We start from the raw sequence: 21,914 nt of genomic DNA on the forward strand, positions 1-21,914 counted from the left end.
GCTTTCCAGGAATCATTTCTTCTATTATGTCAAGATTGAAATTAACCAATGAAGGTCAATTTAGATAAGCACTCAGAATGCATGCAATTTATAAGGTTTTATTTTTATTCATTAACTTTAATATAAACTTATTGTTACTATTTGAAAGGCTTTGCCGTTAGTCTACTTAAACTATATTTTGATGACCCAACTGATTCAAACAATAATATTACAGGGACGTCCAAAAGTTGAAACAAAAGCATTCTGGTCCAGTAAGGACCAATCACTAATTGAGGTATATTTAATCACAAATACGGGTAACATTAAATTATTGATATCAAATACCACATACAATCACCGTACAGCCGAATGCTACAGAGGATGCCTTATTGTAAATCGATCATCGCGATTCAGCCTTGATGTAAATGAGTTATAAGTAAGGTGAACTTTGTTAACTAAATCACAGTAGAAATATTCAACAGACGAGGTAAGTCATGTTACAAAGTTACAGATTGTGTTTGCAGTATCGTAATGTAAAATATTTATAATATAAAGATACATACATAAATCAAGCATTTGATATAAGATTACATAATATATATTTTCATAAATTGCTGTCATCGATTTTATCATAAAGTTTTTCATATGCCTGAATATAGCGAAAAACTAAGACATTACTTAGTTTGTATTGTAAAGAAGACAAATTTATACTTCTTGCAATTACATACGTTAACCAGGACAGTAGCTGAAAAATATTTATATATGATACATTTTCATTTTAACTAATGTCAAAGTATTTCTATTGACATTCTAAGTAATAACTGATGCAACTTTATTTATTGACCTCCATCTGTGTTTTATTGGGGGTCACTAATGGTTGTTGTATAGACAATATGCACCTCTAGAGTATAGATAATACATGTATGTCGAAATATTTGTTCTAATCCTGTAGACGCACTCGGTTTAAAGACTTTAAAATATTCATGAAAAGTATTTTAGTTGAATTTTTAAGTTACTATAACAAACATACAAAACTCTAAGGTATACATTCAAAAAAGGGGAAGAACATAAAAACTGACAAAATGAAACGTAAGACGTTATGAAACAGCGGAACAAAAGCAATTCAGCTGTAATATTCCTGACTTGGTAAATGCATTTACGAATAAGTTTAGGTGTTATACAGAGTTTTTTCAACAACTATTAATTGGATCTGTATCGTTTTGATATTAAAGCTGTCGTTAATGCTTCGATATCCACATCCACATATTTATATTCAATGTTTATATTGTTTTTGAATCTCACATTTATAAAATTAAGAAATATGTTAATTGCACAGTACTAGTAATTGTTGATTGCAGCGATTGTAAATGATTATAAGTTAAAATATTTCTTCGGTACAAGTGCCATTCTTACCACCTGCCATGACTGGAAGTTGTTGTATATCAAATTAGTTAATAAACAATGTTAAGAACAATTATTTTCCAATATCTTAAAAAAGACTGCATTTTGTGAATATTGTTTTGAACATTTTCATAAATCTAGGTGGATGAAAAAGTTATCAAATAATATTGGCTGCGTGTAGATTTATGTTAATGACAAAAACTGATTCACAACTTTTTAGTTTGTCAAATATTAGCATATTTGAAACAATTCTGAAACAAATCCATCATGGAATACAACTCCAAGACAGACCATGTCATCAGCAGTGTAAATCCGATATTTATATTTCCAAAATGAAAAACCTTGATAAACTTTAAACCTTCCATTAACTTTGAATAAGTGCAGTGAGATAGACATTTCTGTTTCTTTTTTTAAAACTCTCTGTCTTCCTTTTGTTTTGTCCTTAATAAAAGACAGCGAGCTACCTTATCATTCGTGTCTCTTCGAAATTAAAAACCAATTCATCAAATCAATTCGACAGGAGGTGATTATTAAGTATAATTATTTTTACCATTTCTACTTCCGTCTGTAATGAGGACATTTATCTTTTCTAACCCCTATAGCTACATATTATTTAACTGCGCACTTCATTTGATTATTTACTAAATGCTAAACAAGGAAACTATAAGATTCTAAATACAGATGATATTTAATGGCTGGCTGGTTGAGTTCAAGAACGTAATGGCAGATATTAATTGTTTTATAACTATCATTAGTGGCATACTTGGCTGACTTTGTTTTTAAATATCAACTTATTTAATGGATTATGAGGGCTTAGATTTGAAATGAAACGAGTAAATGTGTTGTTCAATTCTCTCGAGTCGCCGCATATCATATTACATTTAAGATGTTCTCATGTACCAAACTTATAAAATTACTTTGAAAGGTATTTCCCAAACGTAAAATGAAATCTAAGAAACAAAAAACAATAATAACTCGTGTGAGATAACACAATTGGGAAATCGGAAAGTTTTTTTATCGGTTATTATTTTTATATAATTTCTATTAAACAAGTATTAAGAATATTGTGAAATGTTTACATTTACAGTGAACCTAAGATGATCATTTTGATGGGTTGCTGCTTAACGTCCAGCGGCAAAAATAGTATGCATATTCAGGATGAGAACATATTAATATAACAAACATAATAACCCTGTTTTGTCCTAGACCAACACTCTGGTCCGGATTTTGAACGTGCTTGTTCATAAGGTAACAGTTTTTATGAAGACACGTTACATTGCCAGAACACATTATTCTGACACTGAGCCGACTAGTCTTACGTTGACGAATATTGTGAAAATAAATGATTATGTTCTGGATTCTGGTCTATGATGGCTTCGTTTATTAAAGAAACCAAACCTTCATATCACATTGACCACTTCATTGATAATTTATCATATGTATCAATATCATATAATGATAACTAACGCTCCATTTAATTTGAGAATGAATGAAATCTGGAGCTTCATTGTTAAAATATTTTTTTGTAATATTTAAAAACAGGAAGATATAAGATTGATGGAAGATATCTCCATGTAGTAGTTGAATAAGTAAAGCACCAGCATGTCAACACTGATATTATGAGTTAAAATCAATCATAGTAGTACTATAGTGTATAAAGTGGCGTTAAACATCAATCAATCAATGAATGAGCATAAATAGGCATAATTTTATAGGTTTTCGGAAACCTAGTATTGTTTTGACGATAATTTCGTATCATATAAATCTGAATAAAATCGAAGTATATGGAAGAAGTTTTTCATTTATATATTCAGTCGTATATCTTGAATACTTAGATAAAATTACGATTAAGGAATAAATGCTTTCAATTGTTATCTAAGATACCAGAATTATAATTTAACGCACGTTTCGTCTAAATAAGACTCAGTTAAAAATGTATATTGTAACAATCATTAACTTTAACCGATATCAAGAGATCTAGAGAGTTCGGTAAAGCTCTGTTATTAATTCCTTGTGCTTCTTGTCTCCAGAGAAAATTCAGTATCATAATAATCATTTATCCTTCTTATCTTTTTATCTTACATAATGACTGAAAGTTATCATTTTCAGAACATTTGCTTAATGAGCAATATTTCATTGAAATCATGAAGGCTAAACATAAGTACTACATATATGCATTATATAACATAATATGACAATCAAAATATGTTTGCAAAGATAACATTTGGAATTAGCCGATCGTTTCTGTCATTCTTCTCTCTTGGGTCGCCCATAACGCTGTACAATTTCTTCCATATAAGACATTATTCCTGACATTAAAACAAAGTGCAAGACTGACAAAAAAATGTTAAATCAAGGATTGGAATGAAACTACGTATTACCACCACAGAATAGACAATTGTTTGCAGCGTTGAACATGTGATTATTTTGTTACGTTCTCTGTCAACGACAGAAATGAACAAATGAAAGCAAATTTATTTGATCTACATACTAAGACGTTATATTTACAAACCATCTGAACTTTAGAAACAAAGAATAAAAAACAATAAGGAGCTTACTCGTCACTTTAAAAATTGTTTCTGCATTTAGAAAAAAAAATTCTTGTCAGTACTACAAATCTTATGTCTATCAAGTTTCTTGCTATCTTACAAACTTAAACGAATGCATCAATTAAATTAGATAGGCTCATTAAGTATCAAGTATCACTTTTTGTAACAATTTCTTCGTTAGTTTTGTTCTAAATGATTTGGTCACATCATTTCCGTATTCTATGTGGCACTGGAACATGATTAAAATGTATGTCACTGACGACTTCATAGGTACTTTACCAACTTACAAAGAAATATACAATGATAAGTTGAAGCTCCATTGATAACAGACAGAATTAAATCTCTGAATCTCTGAAACTTACATTTTGTTTTCTCCTGAACAACGAAAATATTTAATTGTAGTATGACATTTAGAAATAGTTTTAACTAGATAACGTTATAACTTTGATGAGTTCAGACACTAGTATTTAAGAATTAATTTCAAAATTTGCAGGGATTTTTATATCATATATTTATCTGACAAAACATCGAGTATATAGAAAACTTGTTTGGTCTATCGCAGTCGTGTATCTTGCAAATTTAGATAACAGTTCTATCCCTGAACAAAACATATATTATATTTTCTTGTGAAACAAACATTAACATTAACCGATACCAAAAGATTTACAATGAAATGTAAAAATGAATTAGACCTAGCATCGTAATTAATGCAATTGAAACAAGCTCAATAATATAACAAAGAGTAATCTTTTATATTTGTATGCCCAATTAATGAGCATTATGTTTTCTGGTCTGTGCATCTGTTCATTCGTCCGTGCGTAGCTCCGTTCGTCCGTCTGTCCCGATTCTGGTTAAATTATTTTATGAAGTTGAAGTCCAATCAACTTAAAACTTAATACACATGGTATGATATCTCTAATTCTAATGCTTAATTAGAGTTTTGTTCCCAATTTTGATAGTCGAATGAATAGTTGTGATATCTCCAAATTGAAAGACTGAAAGACATCAGTTGCTATGAATTATTTAAAAAAAGAGGCGATGAGATCAAAGGTATATAAAAAGTTGTATCCTCCAAATGGAAAAATGAAAAGCGATGAACATATGTTTCGTTTTTTTAAACGTTTTTGTGTTAAAATTTGTCATGTATTTGCGTGATTATTGCATTTGGTAACACCATCCGAAATGTTTAGCGTTCATTGCTCTTCAACTTCGTACTTTACTGGATCGGTTTAAAACTCCTCAATTCAATTCTGGCGTTACTAATGAGTCTTTTGTATACGTAATGCGCGTACAAAGGTTTAAGCCAGGTATATATGATGAGTTTAATATCCGTACTTACATTAGCAATTAAATATTATCCAAGCTGAGATATTTCCTTCTGCATTGCAATTCTAGATAACTATTTGTCAGTATTTCCATGCACGACATTAATCAACAAATTAAAGCAAAAACAACTTGTAATCGTGCATGATAAACGCAATTATAAACCTAGAATTACGCTTTGTACTTTAGTATAATCATTGTAAAAAATTCTTTTTTATATCGTATTAATATGAATATTATATTAAACATCTCTTTTTCCTTGCAAATTTAAAAGTACTCATCCCACCAATTCTAAATCATTAAAAGGTTCAAGTTTTTGTGGTGTCATATTTCTACTTCTGACAGCTGTCTAAGTTTTAGTCATGTGACTTTAAACCATAGGAAACAACAGAGGTCATGTAATTATGTGCAAATCATTAGGATTTGTTTTACTAAAAATTTCATGAAAAACAAGAAAGTTTATCATCAGTAACTTCTCTTTTAGAGATTTCATTCATTACTAGATAACATAACAATCAAGATATCTTGACAGTATTTCAATACATTGTAACGTTGTTTTGCCATAAACGGTTTAATAATTAAGTAGCACATTTTTAATCGGTGTCTTAAACTACGAGAACTCTTGTAACTATAAACGAAGTCTGAAAATAAATAGTGGAAAGTCTAATAAAACAAAACTTTTCTGTTGCATTGGTAATGTATCAAGCATATATAGCATTTGTTACCGACTTTTTTAATTTCAAAGTTTGAATGCAAATGATACCAATCTAAAAGGTTAAATTAAACAATCATTTTTATACTTTTCCTCTTGGGTCGCTCATTGACACGCAGAGTTTTACAATTTCTTTGATAAAAGACTTGAGGCATTATTTTAAAGGGCATTTCCTGACATTGAAATTAAGTTTGATATACTGACAAACTTAACACAAAAGTAATGAATGTGAGTGCAATTTCCTAAATGACCCAGTACAAACAATGAGGTTTTTTTTTATTCTAGGACGAATTAAAAGCTTAACATCACATAGAACATATGTAAAGTATTTATTCAAAGGATGTGGATTTTTGATATTACAAAAAGGGGGCCATTTTGTCATTGTAGAACAATGTCAGTCAACTTCAAGAATAACAAAATTAAGGCAATATATTTGATCTACATGCCATATGCATTTTTGACAAAGCAACCACATTTTGGAAACAAAAATTCAATTAATAAACTTAATCGTTTTTTCAAACTTATTTCTGTATTTAGAAAACAAAGAATGTTTCGGTTTCAGAATTTCAAGCCGTATCTTTTTCATGTTACTCGCTATCCGACAAACTGAAAAGGGTTAATCAATCAAATTCAATAGGATCATTAAGTATCACTTTCCGTAACCATTTTCTTTTATGGTCTGTTTTAGTTAATTAGGTCTGGTCATATCCGTGATCTGGTGCATCTTGGGCATAATGAGTATTGAAGTTTAATCACAAAAAACTTAATAATTGTAAGAAATTTATAAAATGAGAAATGCAGATGGTTTTTTTAATATTAAATCTGAGCCTATGTGATGATTGTTTGACGGTGTTTTCAATTTGTTATGTATTTGCTTGATTGACGTAACTCAGTAATGATATAAAAACAATTAATTACAACTTGAAATATGATTACTTCCTTATGAATCTGTTGACAACTATACTAGAATTTCCATTAACGACCTTTGCAAATAAATAAACGCAAATTCATCTGAGCTTCATACGCAATGCTAATTTGACAAACTAGTGAACATTTAGAAACTAAAAAAAAATGCATGAAATAGCAATCGTGCAATCTAAAAGGAATTTAGACTATAATAACCTCTACGCACTTTTGTATAATCACAAAGTATCTAGCATTTCACGCATTAGTGTCCAACTTTTGAATGTCTCCATTGTTGAATGTAACTTTGAAAATTAATCGAATAAAACTATTGCCAAAGCCTGATATTCACTTGTTATCGTTTTATGCTTTATATCATATTTAAGTTTTCGTTTATTGTTTTACTCATGTTTTACATTTTTCTATTCGGTTCGTTCCTTTTATGGCTTACTATGCGACATGGCTTTTGTTCATTTTTGAAGGCCATATATTTGTTTACTTTTATTTCTTTCTTCTCAGGATCTAGTTGCCTCTTTGGAAGTTATATCACATCTTTTTATTTTCATATAGTATTTAATCACGGGGAGGAAAAAACTATAAACTATTTTATACAACCACAAGAGAGCCAACTTTTTGTTGAAAATGCAATAATTTTGTTATGTCCTCGGTCAATGACAGGAGTCAACAATTGAAAGCCAATTTATTTGATTTACATACTACAACGCTGAAAAATCATCTGAACTTTGGAAACAAAAGCCTTCATGAAAACGCTAACTAGTCATTTTTATAAAGATTTAAGGTTTTCAGAGAAAGTACGTAAGTACTACATACGTGACTTAGATTAATCATATCACTCTTGTTCTTGCAAGTTGAGAGGGGATTCATCGATCAAGTTCTGTAGGATCATTAAGTCCAATTATACTTTAGGTCTGTTCTAAATTTTATGGTCACGTCATGTCCGTGCTCTAGGGTCTGCTTTATAATAAACTTTAATGTATTTCCCCACTTCATTGGTAATTTATCAAAACAATGGATACAAAAAAAATGACATTATAATAATGAATGACATTTAGATCGCAAACATTTACTAGCACTCTCTGATTTCGCAATATTTTAATTTTGGTAAAAGGATTTACAACGTTACTTAACAGATGACTTGGCATCATTGAATATGAATTTAGAAACCTGTTTTTTGAAATTGAATCTCACTTAATATCGACGACAATGCTTCACCCATCACAGTCGTATATATATTGTATACTTGAAATGTATATTTTTTATAACAGCTTTATCACCAAACAAAACGTTTTAAATAGTTACTACTTTTGCAATCATTTACTTTAACAAAGGTTACTTGAGATGTTATGCAATGTTTATTTTAAACTGGTATTGAATCTAATCAAGATTAATGCAAATATTAAAACATGTTTCCTATTAAATAACCCAAATGAAATAAAATCTTCGGAAATAAAAATTACAAAGTAAAGTTGACATACCTAGTGTAACTAATGATATTCAAATGCCTTTTCCCTTTTCAAATATCATCGCATCATTATAATTTATTGCAATAAAGATAAAGATTGCAGCTGAAATATATATATCATAAATACAACTGTCTAAAATAAAACGAAGACTTATTTTGAATGTGTTTTCAATGATTCTAGAATAAATGAACATGTATTGTACATAAACCGTCGGACAATTTAAAGAAAAATAGGAAAATTAAAATTTCAAATAGCATGTATGTAAATTTTCAAGCAGTTTCTATTCTTAATATGCCTCAGAATAAAACAAATCAGGTTTATGTGTTATGAAGTTCTTACCATTCCTAATATGAAAAATCATACTAATGTATAATAGTACCATGATACTTTCAATCTTCGTGATAAGATGCTTATTCAAACACATCAAACAAATGGATAATAACTGTCATATTCTTGACTTGGTACAGACGTTTCATATGTAGAAAATAGTGGATTGAGACTGAAGCTATGTTCAAGTATTCGATATAAGCTTAACATATCTGAGAGGATTTAGCCCCGAAAAAGTGAGACCACTTCATTTCATTTATAGACAGAATACATAGATGAATATTTTGTCTTTTCTCTTGTTTGATAAAAAAACGTGCAATTGATCTTGATAAAACAGAATGCGTTTTATTTTCAAATACAGTAACACTTTCATAAGATATTTTGTAGTTCGTGACAGTGTCTGTTTGTCTGTTAACAAATTGCTATGTGATATCTACATTTGTATGACATTATGAAACGCTGTACAAGCTTATCTTTTTCTGGTTTAATAGCAAAACCATGAATTCTATGCTTATGCATGATATTACTTCTACGTAAAATAATGTATTACTATTTATCAGTTGTACATGATTTTCATAGCAGGCGTTTGCAATCTGGCTTTTAGTGTCTGTATATGTGTGTGTCATGACAGAAGCAATTTATGTCAAAGAATTTATCTCATTATGTTTTTGAGAAGACTGCTTATCTTGTATTTCATTTTTGGAATTGAATTCAAAGTTGACGATGATTTCGAATGATTAAATCTTATTTTACATCGAAAGAAAATAAAAAGTAAATTTGCCTTATTGGTCGCAGTCTTACATGTGTATGTTAACTTCGGAATACTTGAATTGTATATCTAGATAACAGTTCCATTACGGAACAAACGCTGAAACATGGAATAAGACGCCTAAAATATTAACTACGGTTACTAATGTCTAGTTTAGCCAATATTAAGAGAAGTTTGAGGAAATTTACGACGATGATTACTTCTAAGCCTAAAACCATCATTATTGTTTTTGCTTGATAAGGCTTTATGTATAAAGTTCCTAATGAGATCATCCGCGTACTGTTCCATCTTTTCTTATTTTATCATTTGAACTATACCTATACAATGCCTCCGTTATAAAAATTAAAGGATATGATTGCTAATGAGATTACCCTCCAATAAAGTATGTTAAACTCGTACGGCTTCATCATTGAGCAAAACCCGTACCACATAGTACGGTATAAAAGCTTATGAACGTTTTCCTGTATCATTTGATTTCTTTCAATAATTGCTATGCCAAGACAATGTTTACTCAATTTCAATAAGGATGCATCCTTCTCTCTCTCCCTCTTGCTGTCTTATATCAATTAACCAAAATGGAGAGCATGAGAAATTAGAAGAAGTGATGGTATACTGTGGATTCATAATTATTCGTTGGATCACAATTTTCGTGGATTTCGTGGGTGCAGGTAAACAACAAAATTCAATGTTCAACGAATGACGAATCTCCTAAGGTTTTGTATAAAGACTTCAGCAAAACCACGAAATTAAATATCCACGAATATGCAAGTTTTTTTTAATCCACGAAAATTGGTACTTCACGAAAATTAATGAATCCACAGTACTCTAAAAACAATTTGTCAACAGAAATGAGTTTAAATTTTTTCTAGGTAATCTTTAAAAAAATATAACAACACGATATTAATATCATGCATCCGATGCGTCTTTCTGTGTTAATCTTTATCAGAAAACATATTTTATCAAAGTCCTATATTTGATTGTCTGGAAACCGAGTCAGAGTTAAAGAGCTATTTGATAGTTAAAACAGTACTTATTAATAGTGGCAATAGTAATATTTTAGTGTTCAAAAGAACAATATGGTGAGTTGAACCTGTTTTAATGGCTAGCCAAACCTCTCGCTTAATGAAAAATGTCAGCACAAACACACGAAGGCACATTCATAACTAAAAAACAAATATTATGATAGTCGACACAAAATGCAAGCCACATTACAACAAATCTAAACTATTGTATGTAATTGTACATCAATGTGTCGATGCCTTTTTAATAATTGATTGGTGTGGGTGAGTTCGTAAAAAAAAAAGATACTCTATAGGCTAGTTTGTCAAAATATTACCGATCATCGATTAGACTATGATGCGGCAAATGAGAGTGGTTGCATTAATAGGCTAAAGCTAGTCAGAGATCATATAGTTCATTTCAGAAGTTAAACGTCATTCAGCACAAAGACAAAATCAAATTCAATTGATAGATCTGAAACGGATGAATTGTACAAAATAGATGAATAATACAAAAGAGATGAATACGGATAAAACGGAACTTGTCGATTTATAGGACACAAATCTAATGAGTTTCTTATAATACATGTATTAATGTGTTATATAGTTGTAATGTGAAATTTGATATGCTTTATTTGACTAAACATGTCATTAATGTGCTATCTGACCTCATGATGTTTGAAAATCAGTGTTATTTGCTGAAATTTATCTTTTATTTCTAAAATTTATATTATCAAACTGCCAAAAGCTTTGATTTACATTTTCGACAATGTATCTTTCAAACAGTTCTTAGATTTAACCCACTCCCTGTTGACTCATATTATACTAATAACTGATCATCTAATGGAAGAGACTCAGAGGCTTACTAAAATAAATGTTCATAACATAATGTTGAATTTATCAGAGAAAGGTAATGTTATCTCACTTTTGCCTTCTTCAGATACTGAAAATTGCAGACCTTTGAACATGAAGCCTTTGCTAAATGATTTAAACCTCACAGAAACAAGACCCAGTTACAAAACATTCGAGATTCTCGTCAGTGAGGATGCATGGGTACTTCTGGCAGTGACTCTTGTAGGACTTGTTATTGCTGTTGGAAGCACAGGTATTAATATTTAACTTTTGTTTGTAGCATATTTCGTGCTACGTTTTCCTGTCAACTTAAGATTACAATTATCATTGACGAAACGTTAAGGTTACAAATGACGATAGATGTCCCATTTTATACATGATTTGTTTCAAAGATATAAAGAAGATGTGTGCCAAAAAATAATCACTTTGACTTGTCGCTGCTTGTAAAGAAACTCATCATAGATATCAGGATTGAAATTTTGAATTTGCGTCAGAAACCAGTTTCGTCTACAAAAAGACTCCTCAGTGATGTTCAAATAAAAAGGTTAAAAAAAAGTCCCTAATGAAATGGCAAAATCAAAAGCTTAAACACATCAGACGAATGATTAACACAACTGTCCAAAAATGGTGGATTAACCCGGGTTTTATAGCTAGCTAAACATCTCACTTGTATAACAGTTGCATCAAATTCAATTATATAAACAAATTTATGAGAACAAAATAAATAAACATAATAGGTGAAAATGTAAAAAATAGGGGTACAACAGTCAACATTGTGTTATAATCCTAATATGAACACCCCAGTAGTCAACACTTCGGTGTTGACATGAATATCAATGGTGTAGTCATTTTTATACATTTCCTGTTTACAAAACTTTGATTTTTTTCGAAAAAATAAGGATTTTCTTATCCCAGACATAGATTACCTTAGCCGTATTTGGCACAACTTTTTGGAATTTGGATACTAAATGCTCTTAAACTTTGTACTTGTTCCGCTTTATAAATATTTTGATTTGAGCGTCACTGATGAGTCTTGTGTAGGCGAAACGCGCGTCTAGCGTACTAAATTATAATCCTGGTACCTTTGATAACTACCTAATACTTTATTTCTGTTTGATTTCTGTTTTTCTTTAGTGCTATACATTAATGATCTGTCACTTGCACATGATGTTTTCAGTAACTTTTGATTGTATTCGCCATCAACACCACTTGTTGTTTTGAAAAAAATCTATAAATTACAATGACTTATATGTCTAGGTTTAACGTAAGCCTTAAGAGCGTCATTAAAGGTTATGATTCTCAAAAGATTGCTTTTGAGTTGTGATGAACACCTACTCATATACGTGTATTATATTCGTTCTTGTAAACAAAATAATAAATATACGAGGTACAATGAGCACACAGTTTTCTTATATTTTCTGAGATTGTGGATAATTTATCTTAAATTGAAAATGTGTAGGTTTATTCAACGACTAGTACTATTATAACCATGTTCTAAAATCCAATGAATCATCTCATTAAACAGAGCTTTCTCAACAATAATGGGATTCGTTAATACAAAATTCTTGTTAAAGGTCATGCACATTCTTGCTATGTGACGCACCTAAAGGGAAAACGGTACTATTTATTCTGCCATAGGCGACAATACTAAAATTTTATAAATTGACCAGTTTTAATAATAAACACCTGGATAAAACAGTTATGTGTGGTGTTTTTAAAATTGAAGCAAAATAGTATCATGACCAATTTCCAACGGAGCTTGTTTAGGTTATAAGTACGGGGCGCCGAATGGGACTCTTGTGGTTTTGTACTCAAAATTCAATTTTGTACGGACAAAAGTGACTTTTGTTCAACAAAAATGAGTTCAGTTTAACAAAATTTGTATCCTACTACAAATTTAAAATTTTGTCATACAAAATTATCTATCAGCGGACAAAAGTAATTTTTGTCATGACAAAATTCATTTTTGTTACAAAGACTTGACTTTTGTTACCTTATTTGAAAATTGGGCGACAAAAGTGAATTTTGTATTCAAATTAGTTTAGTTTGGTTTCTGTGAACTTATTTGCATACAAAATCGACTTTTGTTACACAAAAATGACTTTTGTGAGACAAAATTGACTTTTGAGAGACAAAATTAACCAATGTGATCAACAAAATTGACAAAATTGACTTTTGTGAGACAAAATTGACCAATGTGAGACAAAATTGACTTTTGTGAGACAAAATTCATTTTGTCTCAACAAAATTGACAAAATTGAGTTTTGTCTCAACAAAATTGATTTTTGTCTCACGAAAGTCAATTTTGTCTCACGAAAGTCATTTTTGTCTCATAAAAGTCAATTTTGTGGCACAAAATTGAACTTTGTTGTACAAAATTGAATTTTGTTGTACAAAATTGAATTTTGTTGTACAAAATTGAATTTTGTTGTACAAAATTGAATTTTGTTGTACAAAATTGAATTTTGTTGTACAAAATTGAATTTTGTTGTTACAAAATTGAATTTTGTCGTCACAAAAATGAATTTTGTCGTCACAAAATTGACTTTTGTCTCAACAAAATTGACAAAATTGAATTTTGTTGTACAAAATTGAATTTTGTTGTACAAAATTGAATTTTGTTGTACAAAATTGAATTTTGTCGTCACAAAATTGACTTTTGTCTCAACAAAATTGACAAAATTGAATTTTGTTGTACAAAATTGAATTTTGTTGTACAAAATTGAATTTTGTTGTACAAAATTGAATTTTGTTGTACAAAATTGAATTTTGTTGTACAAAATTGAATTTTGTTGTACAAAATTGAATTTTGTTGTTACAAAATTGAATTTTGTTTTTACAAAATTGAATTTTGTCGTCACAAAAATGAATTTTGTCGTCACAAAATTGACTTTTGTCTCAACAAAATTGACAAAATTGACTTTTGTCTCAACAAAATTAACAAAATTGACTTTTGTCTCAACAAAATTGACAAAATTGACTTTTGTCTCAACAAAATTAACAAAATTGACTTTTTTCTCAACAAAATTGACAAAATTAATTTTTGTCTCAACAAAATTAACAAAATTGACTTTTGTCTCAACAAAATTAACAAAATTGAATTTTGTCTCACAAAAGTCAATTTTGTCTCACAAAATTGAATCTTACCTCACACAATTGACTTTTGTGATTTAATTTCCATATCAGGTTAAAAAAGTCAATGTTGTATGCAAATATGTTTATATTTGCATACCTTTTAGACAAAATTGACTTTTGTCATGACAAATATGAATTTTGTCTACAAAAATGAATTTTGTCTACACAAATGAATTTTGTCATCACAAAATTGAAGTTCTCACAAAACAAGTCTGTAGCACATAGTTTTGTAAGACAAAAATGATTTTGTTATGACAGAATTGAATTTTGAACAAAACCACAAGAGTCCCATTCGGCGCCCCGTAATAAGTGCCCACCGTCATTTTACACCAAAGTTATGACATTTTGGAAGCCTTTTCGAATAATTCTCTAGAAAATATTTCAATAGGTTTAAAATTTATATTGTAAATTTACACACTGCAGTTATTCATAGATAAATAAAAAAAATATATTGTACCCTTACATCCAATCACAGCCCTCCTAAGTTGACTTCCTTCACCTGACTTGTGTACACAAAAGGCCAACCTAATGCTGGGAAATTGTAATAGTAGCGTTTAACCTATACTGTGACACAAAGCTATGAAGAATTTTTATAACACCATCAATACAATACTGGGTTATTGTGGAAACCTTGACTATAATAAATACTTGTATGTTCCCATTACTTCAAGAAACATGGATCATTTGATGTCCCTTCCCCTACATGCTGATTTACCTCTTTCTCTAGTTCTTTCAGATAAGGCTTAATAAACAACCTGTATCCAAATATATCTTATCTTTTTAAAAAGAATAATAAACAGTTCAATTTAAACAGGTAAAAATGACAGTTCCATTCACGTTGTGTTCATTTTATCCAAATTTACAACATAAGAACAAATACAAGATTTGTCATACTAATCTCCATTCCATGCTTAAGTATATGCCATATTGTGGTTCAAAATTTTAGAGCTTGTTATAAAGTCCATTATTCTGTCTTGAGATGATAAAAACAAGGATATTAGACACTTAAAACATTAAATCTGCAAAATACTTAGCTGTAAAGTTGCCTTTGTTGCCTGTATTAATCTATGAAAAAGCTGAATTATGTCCCTTGGGAGTATTATTTTCAACAAAAGTCCTTTCAAACAGTACAAAATGACAAATTATATATGCCTGATATAATAAAAGATAGAAACTACAAAATGAAGCACTACTGGAATATTTGCTGCATGAATTGCCAAAAATGTGAGCAATTCTTTACACAGTGAGTATAAATTCTATCTAAATTTAGCCTCAGGTGGGCCTCTTTTTTCTTAAATGAACAATTTTAACAGTGAAAATGGTTCTAGTTTGACTAAATACTGCCTTACTTTATAAACAGTACAAACTTAACGTGTCAAGGAAATTACCCAATTGATACATTTAGGGAATTACACAGCAAAAAAGGCAAATATTTCAGTCAAAAATATTTGTCGCCACTTGAACTATGAGTTTTCCAATTGAATTAATCATTGCGAAAGGTGAAAACAAATACAAAAATTGTCTCCTTAGTGGCAGAAGAAATTATAAAGATTGAGATATCTTATATAGTATAACCCAATTACATACATCATGTTTAAATTGTTTTAATACAGATTACTAGTTTACAGTATATCAGCACGAAAAAGGAAAAGTGTGTAAAGCGTGGGTTAGAAATTCATTTAAATAAAGTGCGTGGATGGTACATTTGTAGACCAGTTATCACAAAGTATTAACTTATGTTGCAAAATCGATAAAGCAAGACACTATCATTTCAAAATCATAGTATTTTCCTGCAAGCTAAATACAACGTTTTTATTACTAAATTGGAAAAGTGATAATATACACACATTTTTTTTACATAAATAAGGCCGTTAGTTTTCTCGTTTGAATTGTTTTACATTGTCTTATCGGGGCCTTTTATAGCTGACTATATGCAATATGGGCTTTGCTCATTGTTGAAGGCCGTATGGTGACCTATAATTGTTAATGTTTGTGTCATTTTGGTCTTTTATGGATAGTTGTTTCATTAGCAATCATACCACATCTTCTTTTTTATACACAATATTTAAGGTTTTGTAAAAATCGGTAATTCCGTATTACAAAACACCCACAACATATTCATGTGTGATATCTATCATTAAATCGACCGTAAGACATGATTAGCAGCAATTGAAATGGCATTGTTCAATCAAATTGTCATCTACACATGATGTTTACGTATTGCTGTTTATTATGTTCCCTCTCAGATAAACCTTTTGCACTCATCTTTGGATAGCGACTCAAAATGACACTTTATGAATTAGGTGCGTGCTATAATTTATTATCAAATTAGAAGTTTATTGATTATTCTTCTGCATAAATAGAATAGGACCTATTTGGAAATTATGGCTTAGTTAAGTTTTTATTAAGTCAGGTTTTTTTTCTGTAACAGTAATAACTTTCTGCCTATACTATACTGCAACTCAATTTTTCAATCATAAATTTTCATATTATTTAATTGTTTTTTAATAAGGCAATTGTCTTTGATGCAGTTGTAACAATTTCTATTTTTTTTAAATTTTAATTGGAGTTTGATTCAACCTATGTTTTTCAGCTATGATAAATCATATCGTGAGTGATAGGAATTCAGATCGAAATCAACAATAATCTGATTGATAATTCCATGAATACCTATAGTAAAGATGTTAAGACAACATTTTTCTGTTATCAACTAGATTTTTTTTCTAAATATACAAATAAAATGCATCCCTCAAATTACTAAATGCAACAGTGACAATGATGATGATTTCTTCACACAAAAAAAATAATTATCATGTCAATTCTTATTAGATAATGTCTTTAGTTTATATATTTTTTTTACTTTAATGATGATGTTCCAATATACATTTCTAAAATCGCTAAGCTCTGTTCCTCTATGAAGAGATGGTTTAGGTTTGATAGAATTCCATTTCATAGATTAAAACTTTTCATCAGCAATATTGTTGTCATGGGTTAGAAGAGATGATCCAGGTTTCATAGATAGAACTATCATTTTCATAGATTAAAGACTTTTCATCAGCAAAATTGTTATCATGAATTGATCAACTGTTCACTTGACTTCAACACAAAAATAAAGAATGATTATTGGAGTAGATAGAACTCACACCCAGCTCTGAACGTCCATATTGTGTATAAAATTACTCAATTCAGGAATTGCGTTTGTGAAGTTGTTCGTTTTATTTAACGGAGCTATAAATATGCTGATGTTGTGATGTTGTTCAATCTTTGCGCTGACATTTTGACTGATAAATATGAATTCGCTCAGCATAAGATCTTCTTTTTTGTCTGAGTCTGTCTAATTACTGTCAAATTTATTATTCGTCTCGTTTCATGGTCTTTTTTGCACACAAATTTAAATTGTTAAAATTGTGATGATCTTAAATTTATTATTTCAGGAAATATAATGGTAATTTTAGCCATTAAGAAAGAAAAGAAGTTACAGACAGTTTCAAATGTGTTTGTTATGAATTTAGCAGTTTGCGATTTGTTACTTTTGGGATGTGTATTACCTTTTAACATCTACACATATATATCCGATGGTTGGTACATAACGTCCACTCTATGCAAATTGGTCGGCTTTTGGGGATATACATTAACTGGTAAGAAGACATTTTTACATTGACAAATTTCGAATGAAAACTCATCTTGCTAACTATAACTGTGAGGAATTAGAGGCAGCCAATACATAAACTCATCATAGATACCAGGATTGAAATTTTATAGTTACGCCATATGCGCGTTTCCTCTACAAAAGAACCCTTCAGTGACGCTCGAATCATAACACATTAAAGAGGCCAAATAAAGTACGAAGTTGAAGAGCATTGAGGACCAACAATTTCTAAAATGTTTGCCAAATACAGCTAAAGTAATCTATTCCTGAGGTAGAAAAGCCTTAGTATTTCAAAAATTCAAAGTTTTGTTAACAGTTAATTTATAATTATTAACATATCAATGATAACTCAAGTCAACACAGAAGTGCTGACTACTGGGCTGGTGATACCCTCGGAGAAATAAATCTCCACCAGCAGTAGCATCGACCCAGTGGTTGTAAATAAACTCATCGTAGATAGCAGGATTAAAATTTTATATTCAAAAATTATATACGTGTGTCAAAACTGGAATAGAAAGACAAACGAACAATTTATTGTAAAAAGCAGTTTGGAATCAGCAAACATGAAAAAATATTCCAAAACAAAAACCAAGCAAACAACTGGTCTATATTCATATGCTCCGTTTAACAGTTCATGATTCCTTTAAACTAAGGTCATCATACAACTTTCAAAACACCGAAGTTCACAGTTGACATGGCTTTATCAATCTGTCTTTGAGTTTGAATGTCTTTTTGACAGCTTCAGTTTTTTAACTAATGATATCTAAATTTCGTGTCAACTATTCAGTTCAGATCAATTTATATAACCACTACTTAAAAAATTGCACTTGTTTTTTTTTTTCGTTCGAACCTTCTTATATTTCTATTCATATTTATAATTGTATGTGCAAGACAGAAGATGCCAGTAGAATTTCTTATTGACCTTAATTCTTATTTCATTGTGACAGATAAAACTTATTATTAAAAGTTGTAAATTATCTTCAATGTATATATGTTTCATTTAAAGGATTATGCTAAAGTTTTTACATGTTGAATATTATGTATAAAAAAATCCAATATAAATGACAAGAACTGGCTCTACACAATTGATGTGTATTGTCATAGAACATTTTTCTTTTAAGAAATAAGTGCATAAAATTCAGTGAATATCTTATCGATTACATAATTGTTCATTCCTATTTATCAGCAATTCAGTATAACAGGAAGCCAATGATCTTCAACTTTATTATTTTATTTTCAGGAACAACAATCATAACCCTTACACTGATTGCCTTTAATCGCTACAAATTGGTATTAGATATAGGAGCATACAAACAGCTATACACACGTAGAAATATAATATTGATGTTGATGGTGGCATGGTTGGTACCAGCTCTGTGCCTTACTCCAGCATTAGTTGGTATATGGGGACAATTTGGATATGTTCCCATGATGGTCACGTGTAACCTACTACTTGATCACAGAAGTCAATTATTTAAAATATTCTTACTGGTAGTACGCGCTGTTCTCCCATGTTTCCTCATAGTGTATTACTACGCACGGATATATCATGCAACAAGAAAAAGTCACCAGCGCATCGGCGGAATTGGACGTATTCCGTCCTCGCTAGACGTACATAATCATGCAAAAGAAATGCACATGACACGGATGATGTTGATAATATTTCTTGTTTTCTCCCTCTCTTATTTCCCTTGTACAGTTACTGGAATGATTGACTGGAATATTGTATTGTCGAAGCAGTACCATATGTTTTGTCAAATTTCAATCTATTTGGGAAGTGCCGCGAATCCTTTGGTATATGGACTTATGAACTCTCAGTTTAGAAAAGCCTATCGGGAGTTAGTATGTTGTTTTAACATTTATCTAACTTCTTACTCACTAACATCTACAAGAAAGAGTTCATTGTTTAACAGCAGTAATCAAATAAGGGGAAAATTTAATTCAAGAACATCATCTGATCTACAGTCGGGAATTTATCCTTTATTGCTGGCCAAGCATTGTAATTTTGATTCAAAGCCTACTTCAGAAGACGTGCCTGCTAACCATAGCCATGAGTCAGTGATGATAAACGTGTCAACAAGGAATGAAAAAAGACCAACATTTTCACTAGACTGATGCAGAAACAAGCATGTTGACTTATATTGTTCTGAAATAAAACTCACGAACATAACAACGAACTCCCGAACAAACAAAAAAACTGCTTAAATACCCCGCTTGCATTACATTTAACCGTGTGATTCAGAAGGAAGACTTCCAGGAGAAAGGAAATGGAATTTGAAATTGCACTGTGTAATTACAGAGACTCATTTAAGAAACAATAAACATACGCGCTCATTGATAGTGTGTCATTTTATCATTAAGTCGTTGAGGCCAATGTTTTTATATATTGATATATCTTTGTGTATTTAGTATTGTGTTTCTGACGCTTACATCTTATGTTATTCGTTTAACTTAAATTACCCAATTAAAACAATAACTCGTCATAGATAAAAGGAGTAAACTTTATTACGACAGACGAGGTCTTGCCAAACAGGGATAAGGAAATCTAATTCTTGGTTAGAAAAGATTTCGTTTTAAAGTTATATCAGCCAAAGGAAATAAACTTGCAGAATTCTGAATCAAATCAAAGACTAATCGGAGACCCAGGGGTCAAGACAAGTTCAGCGCTTATGTTTAAGTAATCAAAACAGAAATCATGTATGGATTGAACTCCTAGATCTGCAAATATATCTATAGACAATTAAAGTGAATATGTTTGAATTTTCGTCTAATATAAGTTTTGAAAGTTCTGTTTTGCAGCAATTAAAACGACATATAAGCCATGACTACAGAAAATGTATGAAACAGTTTCAAAATACCAAAGAGGCAATGAGTCTTTGAGGAATGATTTATGATACACTCCACTAGAAGCTTCATTCGGATCACCCATAATAATCTTTTTACACTATATACTTTGTGATATCGACTGCAATGTTTACCAGCGGTTTCGATTTTGCTTTCTTTAACATATTTCAAAATGGTGAACCAAATTATGATTTTCATCTGACAACATTCGAAGTAATCGCTTCATTTAAATCTTGTTTAGTAATTTCCTTGCAATAACCATGAGTGCTGATGTCGGTATAGTAATTGTAATGATTATTAGGTCTATATTATCAGAGACATTCAAACTCGTAAATCGAAATTAAACTAACCAACATCATTGTGAATATAGGCAACAGCAGCCTACCGGTGTTCAAAAGTCGTATATCGATTGAGAAAAACGAATCCGGGTTTAAAAAAAACAGAGTGAAACGCGTCAACTATAAGAGGGAAACGCGTCAACTATAAGAGTGAAACGCGTCAACTATAAGAGTGAAACGCGTCAACTATAAAAGTGAAACGCGTCAACTATAAAAGTGAAACGCGTCAACTATAAAAGTGAAACGCGTCAACTATAAAAGTGAAACGCGTCAACTATAAAAGTGAAACGCGTCAACTATAAAAGTGAAACGCGTCAACTATAAAGGTGAAACGTGTCAACTATAAAAGTGAAACGCGTCAACAATAAGAGTGAAATGCGTCAACTATAAGAGGGAAATAAAGGAACAAGAGGAACACCAAAAAATGCAACCAACACAAAAGCAAACACACATAGAAACGTACTATTTAATAAAAACTGACATATACTTGACTTAGTACGGGACATTTTTAAGAAAAATGATGGGTTGAACCTGGTTAAATTGCATGCCAAACTTCGCGCATTATGACAATGTTAAACAAATATCGATAACACATTACGTGACAGAATGCAACACAAACACACGCAAGAACATTCATAACAGAGAAACGCA

The 21,914-nt window shown here is 30.4% G+C and overlaps 1 protein-coding gene across 1 annotated transcript; it reads left to right on the forward strand.

Annotated features, from left to right (window-relative positions):
• Window positions 1-343: 343 nt before the first annotated feature.
• On the forward strand, window positions 344-20,416 carry LOC134714801 (G-protein coupled receptor moody-like). The gene is made up of 4 exons (XM_063576383.1): window positions 344-466; window positions 11,386-11,550; window positions 17,867-18,070; window positions 19,322-20,416. Exons 2-4 carry the CDS (start codon window positions 11,412-11,414, stop codon window positions 20,194-20,196), a joined length of 1,218 nt encoding a protein of 405 aa, XP_063432453.1. The 5' UTR covers window positions 344-466; window positions 11,386-11,411; the 3' UTR covers window positions 20,197-20,416.
• The last annotated feature ends 1,498 nt before the right edge of the window (window positions 20,417-21,914 follow it).

The sequence above is a fragment of the Mytilus trossulus genome, chromosome 1 (assembly GCF_036588685.1).
Source record: "Mytilus trossulus isolate FHL-02 chromosome 1, PNRI_Mtr1.1.1.hap1, whole genome shotgun sequence".
NCBI lineage: Eukaryota > Metazoa > Mollusca > Bivalvia > Mytilida > Mytilidae > Mytilus > Mytilus trossulus.

Coding starts and splice junctions, on each gene's coding strand:
- LOC134714801 (XM_063576383.1), top strand. CDS start 11,412: ATGAAGCCTTTGCTAAATGATTTAAACCTCACAGAAACAAGACCCAGT. Junction 11,551..17,866: donor TATTGCTGTTGGAAGCACAG/GTATTAATATTT, acceptor TTATTATTTCAG/GAAATATAATGGTAATTTTA. Junction 18,071..19,321: donor TTGGGGATATACATTAACTG/GTAAGAAGACAT, acceptor TTTTATTTTCAG/GAACAACAATCATAACCCTT.